The following is a 19,414-nucleotide window of genomic DNA, read 5'->3' as shown; positions in this document are numbered from 1 at the left end:
GTCTCGAAGTATCACAGCAGCAAGACTAAAATAATATAATTACTCAAACATTACACCTGCATAGGTACGGTATTTACACCATGCTTTAAAATCCATTGGCAAAGCATTTATCTGTAAATTATGTGTTCACTGACTGTAAATTGTCTAACTTGAGAGAAACCATCAGCCGGAACCACATTACTTGTGTGACTTAACATACTTGACCAATAAATATGATTCTGATTAATCTGGTTCTGATCTCGCTGAGGTCATTTACTTCTTCTGTTTACCGCGCGTGTAGGCATACGAAAAAGAAGCATATTTAAGTGTAGTATAAGTATAATTTCTCTAAACTAAAAAAATAGTAAGTATACTCTCAGTAAACTTCTTATGTACTAAACTATTTCACTGATTAAACGTTATACGTTTATTATTTTAAATGCTGGCAACGTGACGGAACCAGTAACAATAGGTCTAACAGTTTTGCTGAATCGATTAAAGCAAAATTATTGGAAAAATTGCGCTCGCCGAAACACACATTAGAGTGTGTAATAATTTAGGCTTTAATGTTGGTAATTGGCATAAATGGACCGCCATCATTTAACGTCGTTCCGGTGTAAACCAGCGATGTATACTGTCTGGGTATGTATGCATTGACATGAGAATTGAAGTAATGCAAAAGTTACTTGCTCTAGTAACTAATTACTCTTACATGCAGTGATTGGTAAAGCAATCGAAATACTTTTGAATGAAGCAACTAGTAATTGTAGCTAATTACTAATTTTCAGTAACTCGCACAATACTGATCAGTACACGTACTGGTTTATCATATCTTTTGATTCTTATATTGTTGTATTTAAAAGCAAAAATGATCAATTGCTAACAGCGAAATGTGTCCGTTGCATGTAACCTATACGTGATATTGTAGCGAGTAGCTATTATTTAGCGGAAGCGGTAGCTTACTGGTCAGGAATTCTAACCAGCAATCTTTTCATCAGCACACTTTCCTAACCATGAAGCCCAATAAAGTATATGGCAACGTCACGGACAGGATTCGAACCTGTGCGGGGAAACCCCATTGGATTTCGAGTCCAACGCCTTAACCTCTCGGCCACCGTGACACCCTCACTTTTACCGTACTACCTACCTTACTGTACGTGACAGTAAAACTTAATAGCCTAGGTGGACTCAGTCGCTAATCATCCTTCTAGTGTTGTCCTACTTGCGTTAAGCAAGTATAACAGCAACGCATTCGCTGTTATCTAGTACAACATGAAACGGACCGTACAAAATAAAATATGGCACATAATCATGATCAAGTACAGATAAAGAACTGAGGACATAGGAACAAAAAAGAAGGTTGAGCGGATCAGAGAAATGGAAAGAAAAAGTCAATTGATGATTAGATTAATAAACATTGACTTCGATGTAAACATGAAAGAGTGACAAAGAAAGAAAGAAAAAGGGAGAAAAATTCTCAATGACATATTAATTACTTCAGTAAAGAAAGAAATTATAAGTATGGACTGTAAATAAAATGCAAAGAAAAACATCATTTTGTTTGTACGGCCGTCGAGTGTTGAGCAAACATTAACTAAAGCTGATGCAACTTTGAGTCAAATGTTTACCGTTGAGTCACGGGAGGGAAATCGGGCCAAGGCGAAGGACGGAGGGCGGAGACACGGTTATAAAAGAGCCCAGAGCCAGAGAAAAACAAAAACAAGGGACCCGGGAGACAATCACTTCACAGCAGCTCTGCGGAGTAATACACTTCAAAAAGCCACTGCTCTTTTTCATTTCATCTAAAGATGAGTTTTGTGGAAGTTAAGAATCTGGAGCCCACCACATTTGAAGCGAACTACTATGATGAATATGACTATTACAATCTGACCGATCGCTACTGCGGTAAAACCTTGCGTTTTGTGTGTTTATGTATACGTATATATGTAGGCTGCGCATGTATTTATGTGAGTGTGTCACTCGATCTTCCCTCCCAGGTGGTGCCAGCCGCAAGGGCCGCACGAAGCGTGAGGCGGACTGTAACACCAACAGACCCTCCCCGGCGGGTCATGAGCGCAAGATAGCGGAGAAACTGCAGAACTCCAAGAGGAGGGAAAAGGAGTGAGGGATGCACATTGTGAGTCTCAACGTAACGTTCCCCGTATCATTTTGTCAATGCGGTTCATGCAGGACATGGTGTCAACCTCTTGAATGTCCTCTCAGGGCAAACCGGACAGATGAACCTGGCAATGGACCACAAGTCGCCTTGGCGACGGATGACGGCAGAGAACAAGCAGACTGCAAGGGCCGAGCGGTGGCTTGGACAGAAGTCTGGCCGGCTGATGGAAAGCGAAGATTAAAACGTGACGAAGCTGCGTGGCTTCAGACAGAGAGCAGATGGATCTTCACGAAGTGGTTAAATTAAGATGTGCTTTATGTGTGTAGCGTCGGCAACATGACTGTGCAGGGTTTACATGGAAGGAGGAAAATTAATAAAATCATAATGTGAGGCTAAAACGAAAAGTTTTTCTCACGATTGTAATGGAATTCTGAAAATAAACGTGTTAAACCTCGATCAGTGTTTTTGTCTATTCACATATTCATTTTTCTTTAAACTTCTACTTCTTTGTTTCTTCTTTTGTTTTGTGGTTTTTATAAAGTTCTGCACTGGCGAATGTGTTGGAAAAAAGAAGGTCTGTCAGAAGTGGTCTGGTTACTAACTACCCGAATGCCATGAAAACTCTGAGGATGACAAGTCCGGTCGGGTCTTTGTTCAGTTGTTATAGATCCGCGCCCGCAAGTACCGAACATGGCCAGAGGGTGGTAGTGTCGAGCTGCGTTAGCGTATTTGTAAACGGCTCCCCCCTTTTATTCCATGTAGCCTCAAAGTGTACTACATAGGCCTACATAAATTGGAGCTGCCATTAGCCATTATTTTTCTATGGATTAATCTACCGACTATTTTACCGATTGGTCGATTAATCAAAAGGATTCATTTTCCTCCAGAAAATCAAATTGGCCATTTAATTTAATTTTGGCAACAACAAACAGTATGTCATTGCAGGGCTTTAGATAATGGATGCCAGCTTTTCGATCTGCATTATACGGACGTTAATTTCGCCCACAATACAATAAGCAGATTTGTAAAACAGCATATGTGGCTAATTCATGTACTTATAGTTTAATAAGCCTAGAATCAAAGGGATAGAAAGCGCTCAAAAATGGGTGGGGTTCAACGGGTTAACACAGTACTGTGATTGGGTGTAAAACATCCTGCTTCAAAGTTCAAATGTAACCAATAAGTTGTGTCTTATTTGACAAAACGTTAGATTTGCACAGAAGCATTTATATTGAAATTTTAAGGAAAAAACGTCAATGGTTCAAATTATACTGCGACAGAAATTGTAGGCCATACTGCCTAGCTCAAAGATGGGGCCTATGTTCTATATTGTTGTTTTATGCAGTCTGTTTATGACCTTGACTTGGTCTCCCCCTGCCTTGGTCTTGGTTTTGTCTTGGTCTCCATAAACTCTGGTCTTTGTAATGACTTGGTCTCAGTTTAGGTGATCTCAACTACATCACTACGTTACAGTGCTGTAACATTATATGTCAGGCAGTGCTGCACAGTGATGTCTTCCTTGGCTGACAGCACTATCTACAGCTCTGCCCAATCTCTGCAGTGCATCTGCCCTGAGACATTTTTCCATTGAACCGACAAAGACGAGATGTCATTTCAGTCATATTTAATCAGACGCCTTTGTGTAACAGGTTGCCTTATGTACAGGCTCACATGATAATTGGGTAATTGGATGAATCCATTCAATAAATTACTTCTGAAATGCTTGATAAAACGAACAAAAATTCAATATTTTCAAAGGCCTAATATTAACAGCATAAGGCTAATTCCTGTTAACCGATTGTCAAAATGACTGTTTCTACATGACTGAAAATTGCAAATATTTTACAATAATTATATATGTATTAGCTGTTTGTTTGTTCCATGTTATATTAAGATAAGCCCAGCAATTCTCTCAGGTTGAGTTTTACAAGCACTGTAAACTATAAATTAACCTTTTTTTTAATTTTTAACAATACTTTTGCAGATGATCACACTGCACATAATTAGAAACTGATATGCCATTTAAAGACTAATCCCTTTATTCCTGTTTCTTATTCCTGCTGCGGTTTCATTGTTTTAACCCCCACAAACCAATTACATTACCAATGATTCCAAAGCTCCCCTTGTTGCCTAGCAACTGGCCGTGGAATTCCCGGAGAGGCCGTCGTGTCCACGTTGGGATTTTGGGTGTGTCCATGTCTGTCTGTGCAGGTTTCAGCACCTGTCATGCTCACTTAGCGATGTGTTAAACTTGTTTTCCGCGGATCTGCCAAGTGAACAGGAAAGACAGCCGCAGAATGTGAATGTCACTAAAACCATTTCCTTTTCTGTCTGCTGTCCATTTTTCTTATTAATGTCATTTTTCTGGCACCAATTTAGTGCTGCGCTGCTGTTGGCAGACTGTCTAAGTACCACTCAGCTTATCCTGTAACTGAAAGGACCTTCTAATGGCAGCTAATTAGCAAGTTAAGAGCAGTCGGAATCAACTAGTGACCAGCGTGTGCCATGTGTATACTCCACTCTAAATGTAGTTTCTGAGGGCTTTGCAATGTCTATTTCGCTTCAGTGTCTTCTCCATGAACACACACCTTTGAAGACTGACCCTAATCAGCCCTGGCCTGTATCTGCCCCAGCATAACAGCCAGAGGAAAAATGTCCAATTTTCAGCATCTCTCATCCGCTTTCAGGGTCTCAGCTTTGTGCCACGTTCTTTCTTGGGAGGTTTTCTGATTGTGGTGACTTACATATTGGAGTTTGCTCCAATTAAGATGCTGCCAGTTTTCCAGCTGGAGCCGGGGTCGTGCTATGAGATTTCTGTAATGAAACACAGCACCGTGCTTTTAATAGACGGCAAACGGATTGCAGGTTCAGAAGGCTAGAGGTGGCGCGCGTGGGAGGGAGGTGAACGATATCAAGAACAAATAAATACCCCTGGAAGGCATGATGAAAGTTCGCCAGCACAGAGAGACTGAGGGGGAGGATATGGAAGATCACGGAAAGATAGTCAAAATTCCCACCCTCAGGGAAATCTGCTCCCATCCTGTCCAGCATGTGGACAGAGAGACAAACACAGTAAGAAACAGCAGCAACAGACCAAAAAAAATGTGGAAAAGCTGGACTCACGCTGCTATGTAATGCTAATTGAGGCAGAAGCAGAGTCACGCCGCTGTACTATTGAGAGTTCATCAGATTCTGAGGGAAATATAAGCATGAGATCACAGTGTGTTGCTACCGTAGCATCCAGCGATGCTGGGCATGGAGGGAGAGAGAGCGAATGGGCATTTAATACAAGTCGTAGACTGGCAGGGCAGCATGGCTCATCATTTCTGGCAGTGAGGATTAATGTGCAGGCAATAAAATGGATATTAGAAAATATAGAAATTGAAAAAGGAAGGAGAGCTAGGGAGAGCGAGGGAGAGTGTTTGTGAGAGAGAATGACAGAGCGAGAGAGAGGGGGTGGTGGTCAGACTCAAGGAAACATTTCTCTCCCAGTCCTTGTTGAGATTATGCAACCCATCCTGTCTCTGTGTCTTGCATCCTTCTTTCATTCTGTTGTTCTGTCTGCCTGATATTTGAACTTTGTGTTGTCAATACTGCAGTCCTCCCCCCCCTCCCCCATGCCCCCCCCCCAGTCAGGACCCAGTCTCACTCCTCCTGCCTGTTGCGTCCCTCATTCACATTCCCTCTTTTTTAACTACCTGTTAATACCGAGCCTCTGCTCGTGGATTCGTTCATTTCTGAGGGACTTTTTCAATTCCAGGCTGAAATTGAGGTAAGGACAGAAATCATCCTCTTTGCTGTTGTTATGAAGTGCTGCTCGTTTTTGCTCGCCTCTGTCGCGTTGGATCCCTTTTCATATACACTCATCTTCCTCTCCTCTTAGCTGATCAATTTTCTTCTTCCACACCCATCCCGCTGTCTTGTTTCTCTCCCCCCTTCCTCTTTCTCTTCCTTTTTTATCTCCTTCTCTTCCTCTTCAGCCTCTTTCTCCCTGTCTTTCCCAGTAAGTTGTGTAAAGCCCGGCATTTCATTATTACACGTCGGTGTCCTGACGATGTACGCCTGGGAATCTTCCTGCTCGCTTTCTGTCCGGCTGTCTGCCCGGTGCCGTCTTGCACCTTACGGCGCTGCGTACTCCGCGGAGTGTCCAGCGGGATTCCACATCACTCTGTCTCACTCCCTTGCCACTGCGTTTCGGTTTTCCGTAAATAAGAGGGGACTTCGGCAGACCGTCACCTGTGTCCACCTGCTCTGGGACAGCAGGTGACAGGAAGTCCACTGCTTGACGCAGGAATCCCCACTGCTCTACTGTGAATGTCCTCTTTCGATCCAAACGCAGGAGAGGGATGGAGAGAGGGACGAGAGGGAGGAAGGAGACAGCCAGAAACCAGAGGGGCTGATGGAGGGCCACGAGGAGCGGGACAGAGCGTGAGGCGAAGCTCGGGGCTCAAACCCGGGGAGACGGAGAGGGAGGGACAGGCGTAGGGACTGTGGTGGTGAATGTCAGGAAGTTTCTGTGGTCACACATTCAACACACTGGATAGAAAAGTGATGGAAAACAGACTCCACCTCTGCTCACGCCTTCCGTCTTCACTGGAGTATTAACATACATACATATATATAGTACTGTACAAAAGCACAAGACAGCCAAAGAAAATGATATTTAGATGTTTATATTCTATCTTTATAGTGGTGTTATGATATTACACCTGTCAAAGTGCGTTATTATCGTTAGTGTGTCATTATTTCCAGCAACCCCCCCCACACACTCCGGTATTTTTTGACTCGACCACTAGCACACCTCATATCTCAGTATCTCAAAAAAATCATATTTTTTTTAACTAATTAAGTTAGTTAACTGAGCTGGTGGTGAAATTTAATAAATACATAGAATGGCTGAGGTGCCCCTGCGGAGAGGTGTTCATCTAGCCATCGAGTTTTTATTGTGTTACTCTTAATCTGCATATATTCTAATGTTAAATCGGCTACTGAGCACATATGCACTTACTACCCAGTTAAACAGCTTTAAACATTTCTTTTGACCGCCTAAGACTTTTGCGCAATTCTGTACATTCTGTATATACACACATATTAGCAATTATAAGCATGGATGGATGAAGATGCTGTGTATCTTGTACTATTATTATAGTTATTTTTAATGAGAAAATGAGGTTTGCAAAGTCTCAGAGTGGGATTTCCAAGTCCTTACAAGTTTGCTTACTGGTCCCCCACTTGTCATTGGCATTTCTTCGCTACCTGCTCTCCTGTTAGCTACTCCCCACCTTTTCAGGCTGGCTTCTGTCCCCACGGGACGCGCAAGCTGGTCTGATGACTAGGGGGATCAGAGCCACACTCCTCAGGACACAGCGTCATCTTTGTGTGTCTGTGTGGGGATCCACTCTGCCTCCCAGGTCCAAGTCGCCCACTGGGAAGAAGCTGACAGTGTCCATCCAGGAGCATATGGCCATCGACGTGTGCCCCGGACCCATCCGGCCAATCAGACAGATCTCCGCCTACTTCCCCCGCCTTTCCCCTCCCTCACCTGGGGGCGGGGCCTCTGCAGCAGTGGCCAGCAGCCTCCTGTCTCCTTTGATGGCAGGAGCCTCGGGAGGAGGCGGGGCCCCATTGGCAGCGGATACGTCCATGGAAACGGACAGCTGTGACAGCGACGACAGCAGTGAGATGACCGCTGAGTCCTGTTATCAGTGTAATGTTGTGTAGGGTTACATTGTCATCGGAATCAGAATCTCCATTGTCATTTCAGCATCACTGGGGGCGCTTGAGTTCAGCTTGCTGTACAGAAGACACACCAGCTCCCTGCACTGCACCATCCTCAGAGCCAAGGTACCAGCCCCGATCACTGCCCACAGGGACACGCCCAGCCAGAGGACACTGTTGCACTGCAGACTCCTGCACGCCAAGGGTGTCAAGACAGCAGATTGAGTGAGGAATGAGCTCGCGGAATACAGGAGATGATGCGGATGATGGGCCGCGTCCTTCCGCCAACAGAGGCACAGTCGGAGCCCCGTACGGGCCGTGGGATCAGTTGACACAGCCCTGCCCAGCAGAGTTAATGTGCTGGCAGGAATGGAGAGGATAATTACAATTAACGGGTTGAGTCAGTAAGCATATAATTGTGGCTCTTAAGCGCAATGGCTGCCTGCTGTTGCAAAGAGGTTTTCAACTGTATTAAAGCCGTCTCATTTTTTACTACACTACTGCTGAGTGCCAGGATGTGGGGGCCGACACATGTATGTGTCCTTACAGATGGGGGGGGGACGCAGATACATACTGGGGTGGAGTCCAGCTGGTTGGGTGCAAAATCTGAGTCCTGGGTGATCATTTGGCCCCCTCCCTCGCCCCCTCCCCGCAGGGTCTTAAGCCGATGGACTTCGATGGCCTGGCTGACCCCTACGTGAAGCTGCACCTGCTGCCCGGGGCCTGCAAGGTCGGTGTCCATTAACAGAGGAGCAGTGGTTCAGCTGATACCGCTGGGAGATCCCGCTGCAAAATAACAGCCCTCCTGCCCTGCTCTGCCCCCGACAGGCCAACAAGCTGAAGACCAGGACGGTACACAACTGTCTGAATCCAGCCTGGAACGAGACACTCACCTACTGGGGTATCACTGAGGAAGACATGCACAGGAAGACCCTCAGGTACCAGGCATGGCATATGAGATGGGGGGGGGGGAAGGCAGAGGTGATGTTAAAATGATAGCTGTATACCGTCACCAGATACCAGTCACAGTAACTTGCCTATAATTACATTTGCATGCTGTAGAAAAAAATTTGCTAATTTCAGATAGATTACAGGAGAATTTCTGCAGAATGATTCCCGTCAGACACGGCACCCTGCCGCGGATCAGCAGTGTGACCCGCAGTGTTACCCTCCTGCGTGCAGAGGCTGCTCTGTCCGGAGCCCAGCTGTCAGTGCCTCTCCTTCCTCTTCTGTGTATGTCTCTTGCTCTTCTGCCTCTCTCCTTCGAGCCATTCTCTGGCCCAGGTTTAACACAGAGAGCCTGTAAAATTTCCCGCTGCTAACATTAGCGCATGTTTGCGTGTGCTGGGGAGGGCGTGAGATTGGTCTGTCCATATCTCTGGAGCACTCTTTGATTGTATCGCACTCTCACGCGCTGTTACACTGTGCTTCTGTAAGTCGAGGGAGCAGAAAGACTGCACGTCGAGTGAAAGTGATTTTCATCACAGGGTCTCCTGGGAGCCGTCGCCGTGCCGACAGCCCTCAGCTTACTTGGATTCCCCTCGCGTTGGGAATGAGGCCTCGCTACACTTTAGCTAACAGGCCAATACGACGGAGATAACGACTGTGCCTCTAAAATACTAATGAATGGTATCCCGGGGCAACAGCTCAAGGATGTTCTTCATTTGTTGCATTGTTAGTGTTAGCTTACGAGCGGCTGGCACGTTGGTAATGCCGGCCAGCGACGGATTAGCCCTCCCTTGGAGACCCCATGGTAACCCTTCAAACACCTTTTACAGCCACATCTTGCTGGTGAGTTTTTGCACTACCTCGCTTCATGAAGAGGCCTGTAGACGTGTATAAGGGCATGGAAGGCACTGGGGGTGGGGGGCGTTCGGAGCCTCGTAGCTGTCAGCTGGTATTATAAATGGCCTCTTTCCCTAAAGGTCAAGATGTTGTGATTTATCAGCATGTCTGTCGTTAGATCCATCACATGCTGACACAGTAACGTGCTGCCGCAGCTCATGTGCAGCTATGCCTCCTTTTTCTGTGGTAAAACAGTTAATCAGCGCATTAATAACTGCAGAGCCACCTCTGTGGTTCATTATGAGCCAAGCAGCAGCTCAGGGCTGAGAATTGTGAGGGTCATGCAAGGCTATGACACACCAACACTCCAACAATCAAAATCTCCATCATTCCAACGTTCCAACACTCCAACACTGCAATGTTCCAGGGGTCCAACTCTCCAGCTCCCCAGTACTTCAATGCTCTGGTGCCCCAGCATGAAGGAGGCAGCTGGGCCGTGTTTCAGCAGGTGGTGGGAACATGGTTTTTCCAGCCTGCATCTCAACATTTGGGTTTTCAGCTTCTCTCTCTTCATTCTGCTTCTTTTGGGTTACATGCTACCAGCTTCAGTTTGCTGATATGAATGATAAAGGTAAGAATGGGGTCTAGATTGCTCTGATCTCTCAGCCCACATCTCTCTTTCCATGGCCGCAGACAGTCCCAGGAATTTCTAAGCCAGCTGGGAAATGTGGCCCTTCCAGTGTGTCCCAGCTTGGCCCCGGCGCTTCTTTCCAAGAAGACATGCTTGGAACAGTTCCTCTGGCAACCAAAAAGGCGACATTCTTAAGATCTGCCTGAAAAACCACAGCCGGCTCCATTTGATCCGTCTTATCATGGACTGGTATCCCTGTGTAGCAACTTCATTTTGGCTGCTTGTACTCATGACCTGATTATTTCACTCATTACCCACAGCTCATGACCGTAGCTGAAGATAGAAAAGTAGAGAGACTGGTCAGCCATAATTCTCACCTGAAGATCGCATCATCTGTGAACTCCTTCACTTAGAGGAGATACTCCCCCTCAACTAAAAGAACAATTTGCACATTTTGAAGTGGCCATGGCCTGGTGGAGCGGTGAAGGAGATCGATCACATCCTCGTAGGCAGAAGCTGCAGGCTCCCGCAGAACTACAGAAGTGCCCAGTTTATAAATTCTGACCACAGGCTTGTTGTTGCCACTCTGAATATTCAGCTTAGGTACAGTAGTAGACTACTAGCGAATGGGGCTGGACCGGGCCAGACTCCAAGTTCAGGCTGTTTCTAATGAGTCTGAATGCAGTTTGTGTGAGGAGTTTGCACACTTGAGTGTGACTGCAGATTCTAGTGTGATGTGGGAGACCTTCCATGACAAGATCCTGAAGGTTGCTGAGGGTTGTGTTGGTGTTGCCAGTGATCCCAGAAGGAGGTGTTTCATCTCACAGGGCACCCTGGATATTATTAATGCATAAGAAGTCTACCAAATGCATTGTTCTCAGGATCCCCCCAAAGTTGCTGGACATCATGGCCAGCTTGTACACTGGCATTGTGAGTGCTGTGCAGAGTGGAGCCAGAACCGTTGCGCTTCCCAGTAGATTCTGGGGTTCATCAGGGGTGTGTTCTTGCTCCTATTCTCTTCCTGCTCCTACACTATGCTTGCTTGGACTGGGTGTTGGGCAGAGTCATGGGATCTAGCAGCTGTGGGGAAGAAACTGTCATTGATCTTGAGTTTCCCAACCTCTGACAGGGACTCTCGAGAGACTGAGTGAGGAGCCTGAGTGTCTGGGTTTGCAAGTGTCCTGAATAAGAACCAAGATTCATATTGACCTCTTGGGCACAGCCATCAGCAGCGTCTGTCTGTGGAGAGAATGTCAACGGCGTCAAGAGGTTCACCTAGTGACCTTCGTGTCTCTGGTGACTCTTCCTTCGAAGTCAGTAGATGGACTGGGAGAGCATGGGGGGGGGGGGGGGGTCGTGAAGTCCCTGGAAAGGGGTGTGTGGTAAGAGGATGAAGATCCAAGTCTTTAGAGTCTTGGTGCTTCCTGTTTTGCTGTATGGCGGCAGCATCACCTGCCATTGCTCTCGTCTGTTTCCTCTGCTGAGAGCATTACTGATTTGTCAGTACATTCAGAATTTATATCCGGAATCTGTAAGCCCAGGACTTAACCTGACAACTTCTCTGGGATAACCTGGAAATGAATACTGTGTCATGACGGTCAACCTCGTACATTCCAAGGGGAGCAGACAGCAGGGCCTGCAGTGCTTCACAGGGAATGAGCTGGTTTGTGGTGCACAGATGAATCATTAGGGCCGGAGGTGAGCGAAGCTGAGAGAAGCTCACTGCCAAGCGCGGCCTCCCTCTTCCCGTCAGGGTATCAGTGTGCGACAAGAACCGGCTGGCTGACAACGGGCTCATTGCCTCCTTTTTCTCTTGGTCTCCGTATTGTCATTCTCCTCCTTCGCTGTCTGACTTGCTCCCTTCTTCCCCCTGTTTCTCTCCCTCCTCTTGTCAGGATATCGGTGTGTGATGAGGACCGACTGGCTCCTAATGAGCTGATCGGGGAGGTGCGAGTGGCCCTGCGGCGGGTGCAGCCAGACCAGCTCAAACACTACAGCGTCTGCCTGGAACACCCCCCTCCTGTGAGGACAGTCCTGGGGAGGCCTGTGGACGCAGCACTCAGTGTCATGGTCATTGTGGTCATGGACACACCATCCTGCATGAGGACATGCCATCTCTCCATCAGTTATGTGCAGGGTTGGCTACCAAAACCCACTATGACCAGTATGTACCGGACCGTAGTGCAACTTGTCCTCTAGTGCTGGAGGCAAAAGAAGTATCACTAAACCTCACATGCCATTGCTATCTAACATTGCACTTGCTCCGATGTCCTTAAACAGGGTGAAAATGTGTAAATCTAAATACTCTAAAGTGTGGCTGTATTTCACTCGAAAGGATTCTGACACCAGAACATATAACAAAGTGTTTAAAATCGATTGTGTGCAAAGGGGGAACAGATCAGATTTATTTATATATTTAAGGTTAATATATTCAATTTGAAATTTAATTTGCTTTAGAAATAAAAAGCTGTTCTTTAATGTTGTTGGCCTTAATTTTGTGCCTTATTTTTTGTTAAGTACCAATGCAGACAACATTTAGGCATCATCAGACACCATTTTAGTGTTGTTTTAAGCACTGGTATTGGCAAAAGTCCAAATGATACCCAACCCTATTTATGTGTGTGGGTCTTCATCGCCTTACAGTCTGTGTCCAAGTGTCCCGCTGAGAGCCGGTCTAGTCCTACATGATCAGTGTCCGAATGTCCCACTGAAGGCTGGTCCAGTCCTCCATCACCAGTGTACATGTGTCCCACTGAGGGCCAGTCCCATGCTACATCATCAGGGTCTGAGTGTCCTGTTGAGGGCTGTTCCAGTCCTCCATCACCAGTGTCTGATGTCCCACTGAGGGCTGGTCCAATTCTGCATCATCAGTGTCTGAGTATTCCCTCAAGGAAGGCTCACTCTCAATCTCTCTCTCCTCTTCTACTCATCCAGCTCCCTTCTCCCACCACCATGAGTGCAGCTCTGCGGGGGATCTCCTGCTACCTCCGAGAGGTGAGCCCTTTCCAGTCGCACCTACGCCACCCGCCCCCTCATCTCACATCAACTACCCCGTTGGCAACTGATTATCCTCAGGAGAAAGCAGTTGACTTGCTGTTTCAGCCATAAAATGTGGGAGTGACATCTCTGCTCTGGGTGCAGCAAACATGCATCATGCCAGAGTGATGTGTAAAACAAGACAATACCGCTGTCTGATGGAGGAGACATGGAGTGGAACAGGAAGCCTGCCCTTAATGAGGGGACAGGCAGTAATAAATGATACCAGAGGGGAGTTCATTACACTGGGAAGCGAGGAACATGGTGATGGATGAGAAATAACGAGATGGATGTGGTCGCATGTCAGCGACAGACGGGTGACATGCGTGAGGGAGCGGAGAGCATGTGCGCAGCTCTGAAAACAGATTCCAACAGAGGGCAGGCATGACATGAGCCAGGCACAGAGCATCACATAGTGAAAGATTTTTAGACACAACAGAAGGCTCTTTCTCAAAAGGAAATCAAGGATTCATCGCATGGACCTGGTGTTAACCTCAACATGTCTGTACATCTTTACTTCTAGTGTAGCATGTGGATTCTTATACGCCACGTGTGTAGATCCACTCTGCGCGTCTCCCTTTATGTTCGGTGTGCTCCACACCGCGCGTCTTTACGTTCAGTGTGCTCCACTCCGTGCGTCTCCCTTTATGTTCAGTGTGCTCCACATCGCGCGTCTTTACGTTCAGTGTGCTCCACTCCGTGAGTCTTTACGTTCAGTGTGCTCCACTCCGTGCGTCTCCCTTTATGTTCAGTGTGCTCCTCACCGCGCGTCTTTACGTTCAGTGTGCTCCCCACCGCGCGTCTTTACGTTCATTGTGCTCCACTCTATGTGTCATTCCATGCTCTCCGCTCTGCGTGTGTCTTTACGTTCACTGCTTTCCATGTGTTTTTATGATCAGAGCGCTCCACTCTGCACGTTTTTACGTTCAGTGCGCTCTGCTCTGCGTGTGTCTTTAAGTTCAGTGCTATCAGAGCTGCGTGTCTTTACATTCTGTTTACTCTCGTCCCACTCCGGGCCTTTCACACGGTCCAGATGCAGGGGGCTGTTTATTGTTTCTCCCAAATGCGTCTCGCTGGACACAGCATGCCGACGCAGAGGCACAGGATGAGTTGGCATTCAGGCCATCTGCAGGGTATCCGTACTAATTAGACCCTGATATTTGGCTCATGACAAGGGTGGGGGTTCGGTGCAGGAAGGGGGGGGGGGCAGGACAAAAGAACTAGAGCCTCAGGCGGTGAGGAGAAAGCAAACCAGAGAATTGTACCATTGATTCGTTGTAGGTTTTATGCTATGTTTCTGTCTGAGTACAGAACAATGAAACACCTTTCAGGAATAAAAATGAGAGAGAGAAAGAGGGAGATGAAAGACTAGCAGAAACATGGAAGAAAAGCTGCTCTGTACACGGGGGAATGTTCTTATCCTCCAGAAGACGTTGTATGAAAGTTTTACCGATTCCGAGTGCCAACTTTCTCTCTGCATTATGTTCACCAGTGAGTGTGTTTAGGCTGTTTCTACAGCATTCAGGGCCCGTGGAATCATGGGAAACATAATATGGTGTGGAGCTGCTCCCAGGGTCACAGAGATGCTCTGAAACTTTTACCATAACATGACATCGCTGACTAATTCAGTTGACTAATTTACAGTTGATGCTGAAAGTTGAAATGTTTTAGCTAGAGCCAGTAATTAATTTTGCTCAAGCTACCGTGGAGCTAGGCCTCGCTCTCATTTGTGTGTGACTGTACTGTATCCTGCCTTCCTGTTTCCAGTTCATGCCTCTGACTCCTCCTCTGTAAACAGTGCAAACCAAATTGAGAGTGAACTCTGCAGGGAGGTGATGTGTGACCCAGAGGTGATGGGTTGACAAGTGCTCTACATTGGCACTAGAAGCTTCAGTTTTATCGGTAAAACATGTCAGCTTACTTCTTTCTCAATTTTTTTTCCCCGCATGTCCTTCGCTTACAGTGGGAGAGTGAGCAGCAGAGGAGTCTGGAAGAGAGGGGTCGTTTGCTGCTCTCCCTGCAGTTCCTGCCCCCATCTAGGGAGGGTGACAGTGAGCCCTCTGTCACAGGGGAGGGACGCCGTTCAGGACTGTGCGTGGGAATCGTGCGCTGCGCTCATTTGGCTGCTATGGACGTCAACGGGTTCTCCGACCCCTACGTGAAGATGTGAGGTGCTGGGCAAGGCGGGAAGTGCGGAGGGAAGTGTAGTAGGGTCTCGGGTGGGAAGTAGAGTGAGAAGCGAGGTGGGAAGAGAGGCAGGACGTGAGGTAAGAAATGATGCAGGAAGTGAAGCGAGAAGTGAGCATAATAGGACAATAATCAGATATATAAACCAGTAAACACTGCAGATCCCATAAAGCGGCACTGGAGCTGATGAGAGACAGTATTTATTTTCGCCATTTTATAGATTCAGCAACTTAATACTGCACAATATGTGGCGAGGAAAGCGGTGAGCATGAGGAACACAAACCGGCCAGCAAACCCACACGCTCCTGTTGACACATCCGCTCACTGCGTGCCTCTGTGTTCCTGTGCTGTCTCCAGCCGATAATAACAGTTTCAGTGGGGAGTCACAGCAGAGGCGGGAATGAGCCTTTTCGTGTGTGCGTGTGTGTGCGTGTGTGTGTGTGTCTGTTAGCCCTGAAAAGCAGGCTAACAGCCTCACTGTCTTTTGTTCTGTTCAGATACCTAAAACCTGACCTCCACAAGGCATCCAAACACAAAACGGGCATCATGAAGAAGACCCTCAACCCAGAGTTCAATGAGGTACAGCCCCCATGTCCACTGGCACCCCCCCCCCCTCCTCAAACCCTCCCTCTACTGGTCGTTCACTTATTATGTATTCAGTCTTGTGCTTGTCAAAAGAGAGACGGTGATCATGGAGCATGATTTCGCCCACATGCAATGAGAATGAGCTGACATGTTGAACACATTTTGCATTTCCTATCTGGTACATGAGATCAGTAACATCCATCCAGGATGCATGAGGCCAGTGATCTTCAGAGGACGGCAGATTGACGACCAGAGTCAGGTGCAACTTCACAAAGACCTCAGTCTGCTTATATCATGAAGCCTGTTAGGAAGACATGTGATGTGAAAGAAACGATAAAGCTACCAGACACCCAGAGCTGCACTGTTACAATCTCCATAGGGGGATGCAGGTCGTCAAAAGCTACCCATTCCACGTGATCTGGATAAAGCCACAAGCAACAGGACTCTGCTCTCGCCAAACTTTGAGAAAGATTGTGCTTCATGGACAAACTGAAGCAGCGTCACATTTGGGGCAGAAGAGGAGAGGTTCATTCTTCTGCCTGTATTTAAACCGAAGAGACAATGGAATCAAGATCCAAATCAGGGAATCAAACATTCAACCAGAACAGCAACAGTCATAGCAGCATGGAAATCTGTAACAAAACTTTTAAGAAAATACTAAGCCAATGGTCTTAGGCACCATAATCCCCAGACTTCAATGCAATCAAAAGTCTGAGAAAAGCAACCAAGGAACATCAGCACAAGAGCTGTGCGACTGAAACTTATTTCCCGGTTACTGTTTTTAAAAAGCAATCACATCAACCTTTAGCTATGAATTCAGGTTGTTTATAATTTACTCAGGCTGACAGAATGTTCTAAGATTTTCCATCTCAGAACTGGTAAAAACTAGAGAAACTGCTTTCATACTTTGACCCGTAAGACTGTAGGTCTCATTCCCTCACTGGACAGCAGATGTGATCTCCTCTCAGGCTTTTGTGGTCCCTGGTTCAAACTTCTTCTGCTATCTCAGCCCATCTAAAGTCATCTTCCTCTTGCTTTACCTCCTCCTCCTCCTCCATGCCCCCACTTTTCCCATACAGGAGTTCTTCTATGAGATCTCTCTCCCGGAGCTGTCAGGAAAGACACTGGAAATCACCGTTTGGGATTATGACCTGGGAAAATCCAACGACTTCATAGGTAAGGTTCGTGACTTCACTGATTACGCATGACACCTCAAAGCTCAAGACAAGGCAGGATAAAATGAGATAAAATAAAACTTCTGTTTTGTTACACTGGCAATTATGTCCTAACTGTTTGTAGGATAAGTACATTAAACTGCTCAAATGTCGGTGATACCATGTTTCATAGCGATATGTGCCCTAGGTGGAGTGTCTCTGAGCTGTCAGTCACAAGGAGAACCTCTCCGTCATTGGCTGGACTGCTTGAAAAACAAAGGCAATAGGGTGGAGCGATGGCATACGCTGACCAATAAGCTCCCAGGATCCACCTGCTAGGACTGAATGGCTCGGCCAACAAGGTCTATAGACAACGGACAAATGTTATATTTCGGTTCCAGTGAATGCAAAACAGGGGCAGCATGGTGGTGCAGTGGTTAGCACTGTTGCCTCACACCTCTGGGACCTGGGTTCGAGTCTCTGCCTGGGTCATATGTGTGTGGAGTTTGTATGTTCTCCCCACATTCCAAAAATATGCTGAGGCTAACTGGAGTTACTAAATTGCCCATAGGTGTGCCTGTGTGAGTGAATGGTGTATGAGTGTGCCCTGCGATGGGCTGGCCCCCCATCCTGGGTTGTTCCCTGCCTCGTGCCCATTGCTTCCGGCGGGACCCAGTAGGATAAGTGGTTTGGAAAATGGATGGATAAATGCAAAACAAATCTATTCCATCTGAGCAGGTTTGCGAGTGGTAACATTTTACAAATCACGCAAAATTATAGCACATTGTGTGACATTTTCAACACCTAAGTATGGATTACTAAAATAGATAGCATGACTAGAGATGCATATTAAATAGTCAGATTTTGTACAAGGCTTGCGTTACTGCCATATTAATTCTCATTAATAATTAATAAGTTATTACCCATTTGCTATTAATTAAGTTTGGCTGAAGTCACTCTGAATAAAAAGTGCCTCTTTAACAAATGAAAATGAAAAAAAAGTTTATTAACATTAACTTCAAGTTAATCTCTGACATGCCTAAAACCAGGTATTGCAATTAACGATTACATGCTTGCCGCTTTCGCTAGCATGCAAATGAGAATATGAAAGAGGCGTTACTGACACTTTCCTGGAACATCCAGGCTAAATACTTTTCTTTTTATCCACAGTAATGAAAGTTGGATATTTTATCATTTACGTTTACTGTCTTTTTCACTCTGCCGGCTTTAAATGTGAAACTTTCGCAGTTGGGGGCGTTAACGCTGCTGGCTTTGACTGACCGGCCGCACCTTCATCTCATTGTTCCCTGAGAAATAATGACCGTTTGGCTCGTGGGTGGCAATAAAAGCAGCAAAATTACGCTGAATATTGTGAAAAATCCACCATCCACGCATCATAACAAGCAGCACTTCCACATGGACGTTTGTGTGTAAAATAATTAAAGTTAACTTTGCTTGACGACAAGCACAAAGTCGCGCCCCATGCTACTCGCCTGTCGGTCAGTCTGCCTTCTGCATGCATGTCTTAAATCCGCAGGCCTATATTAAATATCGCTTTACTGTAGTGCTCACATTCAATATGTCATCGGGATATTGAAGGGGACGCTTCTCTTTGGTTTCTTAAAAACGGACGGCAGTCATCCAGCGTCGGAAATAACATTCATTAAGGAGATGTGTAATCACCGCAGGGTCGCCGACACTTGTTGAGATTGCTTTTGCAAATGTGGAGCACAGACTGCATAGGCGGCCCTGTGGTTGGTTTAGAAATGCTCATTTTCATTTGACTTTCTCTGTTTTCAAGACGGTGAAGTTTATATTACGGTCAGTTAATTGTTTACATATTAAGCACGTTCGGAATGCAGTGATTTATGGAACATGTCAAATAAAACTGGATTGTCGTAAATACTTTTCTTTGTATCTCTGAATTATTGTCTGTGCATTGTGCTTGTTTGAAGTATGAAACAATGCCAATAAATTGTCAAGAACAACCGATAAATGTTAAAAAGAAAATATTTAAATCAAGGCCAATGAATTCAAACTTGAATAAGCCATCCTTTTCATCCAACCATTTTTAGAGATCGCTCAAATTCATTAAGATATCCACCTGGCAAAAGTTCGTCTACTGAATGTAATTAAAATACCTTTCAAGGAGAATGATTAATGATTGTCAACGCGTGTAAACCAAATAATCAGTTTGTGTACTCGTTATCTTAACAGGGA

At 46.1% G+C, this 19,414-nt stretch overlaps 2 protein-coding genes, 1 long non-coding RNA gene and 1 other non-coding gene across 5 annotated transcripts; 2 read left to right on the top strand and 2 right to left on the bottom strand.

The window, feature by feature from the left end:
- Nucleotides 1-1,018: 1,018 nt before the first annotated feature.
- trnas-cga (transfer RNA serine (anticodon CGA)) lies at nt 1,019-1,100 on the bottom strand. Its single transcript has one exon. It is a non-coding gene; the product is annotated as a tRNA-Ser (tRNA).
- A 580-nt stretch (nt 1,101-1,680) lies between these two features.
- Nucleotides 1,681-2,552, top strand: nupr1b (nuclear protein 1b). Its single transcript, XM_048992126.1, has 3 exons — nt 1,681-1,884; nt 1,977-2,116; nt 2,203-2,552. Exons 1-2 carry the CDS (start codon nt 1,788-1,790, stop codon nt 2,102-2,104), a joined length of 225 nt encoding a protein of 74 aa, XP_048848083.1. The 5' UTR covers nt 1,681-1,787; the 3' UTR covers nt 2,105-2,116; nt 2,203-2,552.
- Nucleotides 2,553-5,740: 3,188 nt separating this feature from the next.
- Nucleotides 5,741-19,099, top strand: doc2a (double C2-like domains, alpha). Of its 2 annotated transcripts, XM_048992416.1 has the most exons (12): nt 5,741-5,870; nt 6,438-6,526; nt 7,510-7,775; nt 7,863-7,942; nt 8,472-8,546; nt 8,645-8,754; nt 12,128-12,254; nt 13,167-13,226; nt 15,232-15,434; nt 15,953-16,034; nt 17,120-17,216; nt 17,403-19,099. In XM_048992416.1, the coding sequence occupies exons 2-12, from the start codon at nt 6,498-6,500 to the stop codon at nt 17,531-17,533; spliced, it is 1,260 nt and encodes a 419-aa protein (XP_048848373.1). In that variant the 5' UTR covers nt 5,741-5,870; nt 6,438-6,497; the 3' UTR covers nt 17,534-19,099. The 2 variants fall into 2 exon arrangements, with proteins under 2 accessions (XP_048848373.1, XP_048848372.1); XM_048992415.1 differs by lacking the exons at nt 5,741-5,870; nt 6,438-6,526 and having other exon boundaries at nt 6,546-7,775.
- On the bottom strand, nt 16,075-18,873 carry LOC125718513 (uncharacterized). Its single transcript, XR_007384833.1, has 3 exons — nt 18,767-18,873; nt 16,947-17,149; nt 16,075-16,579 (listed from the first exon to the last, which is right to left on the bottom strand). It is a non-coding gene; the product is annotated as an uncharacterized LOC125718513 (long non-coding RNA).
- Nucleotides 19,100-19,414: the final 315 nt, after the last annotated feature.

This window comes from Brienomyrus brachyistius, chromosome 22 (assembly GCF_023856365.1).
Source record: "Brienomyrus brachyistius isolate T26 chromosome 22, BBRACH_0.4, whole genome shotgun sequence".
Taxonomy (NCBI): Eukaryota; Metazoa; Chordata; class Actinopteri; order Osteoglossiformes; family Mormyridae; genus Brienomyrus; species Brienomyrus brachyistius.
The sequence above is the reverse complement of the archived record's forward strand: the minus strand, read 5'-3'. Positions and strand labels throughout refer to the sequence as shown.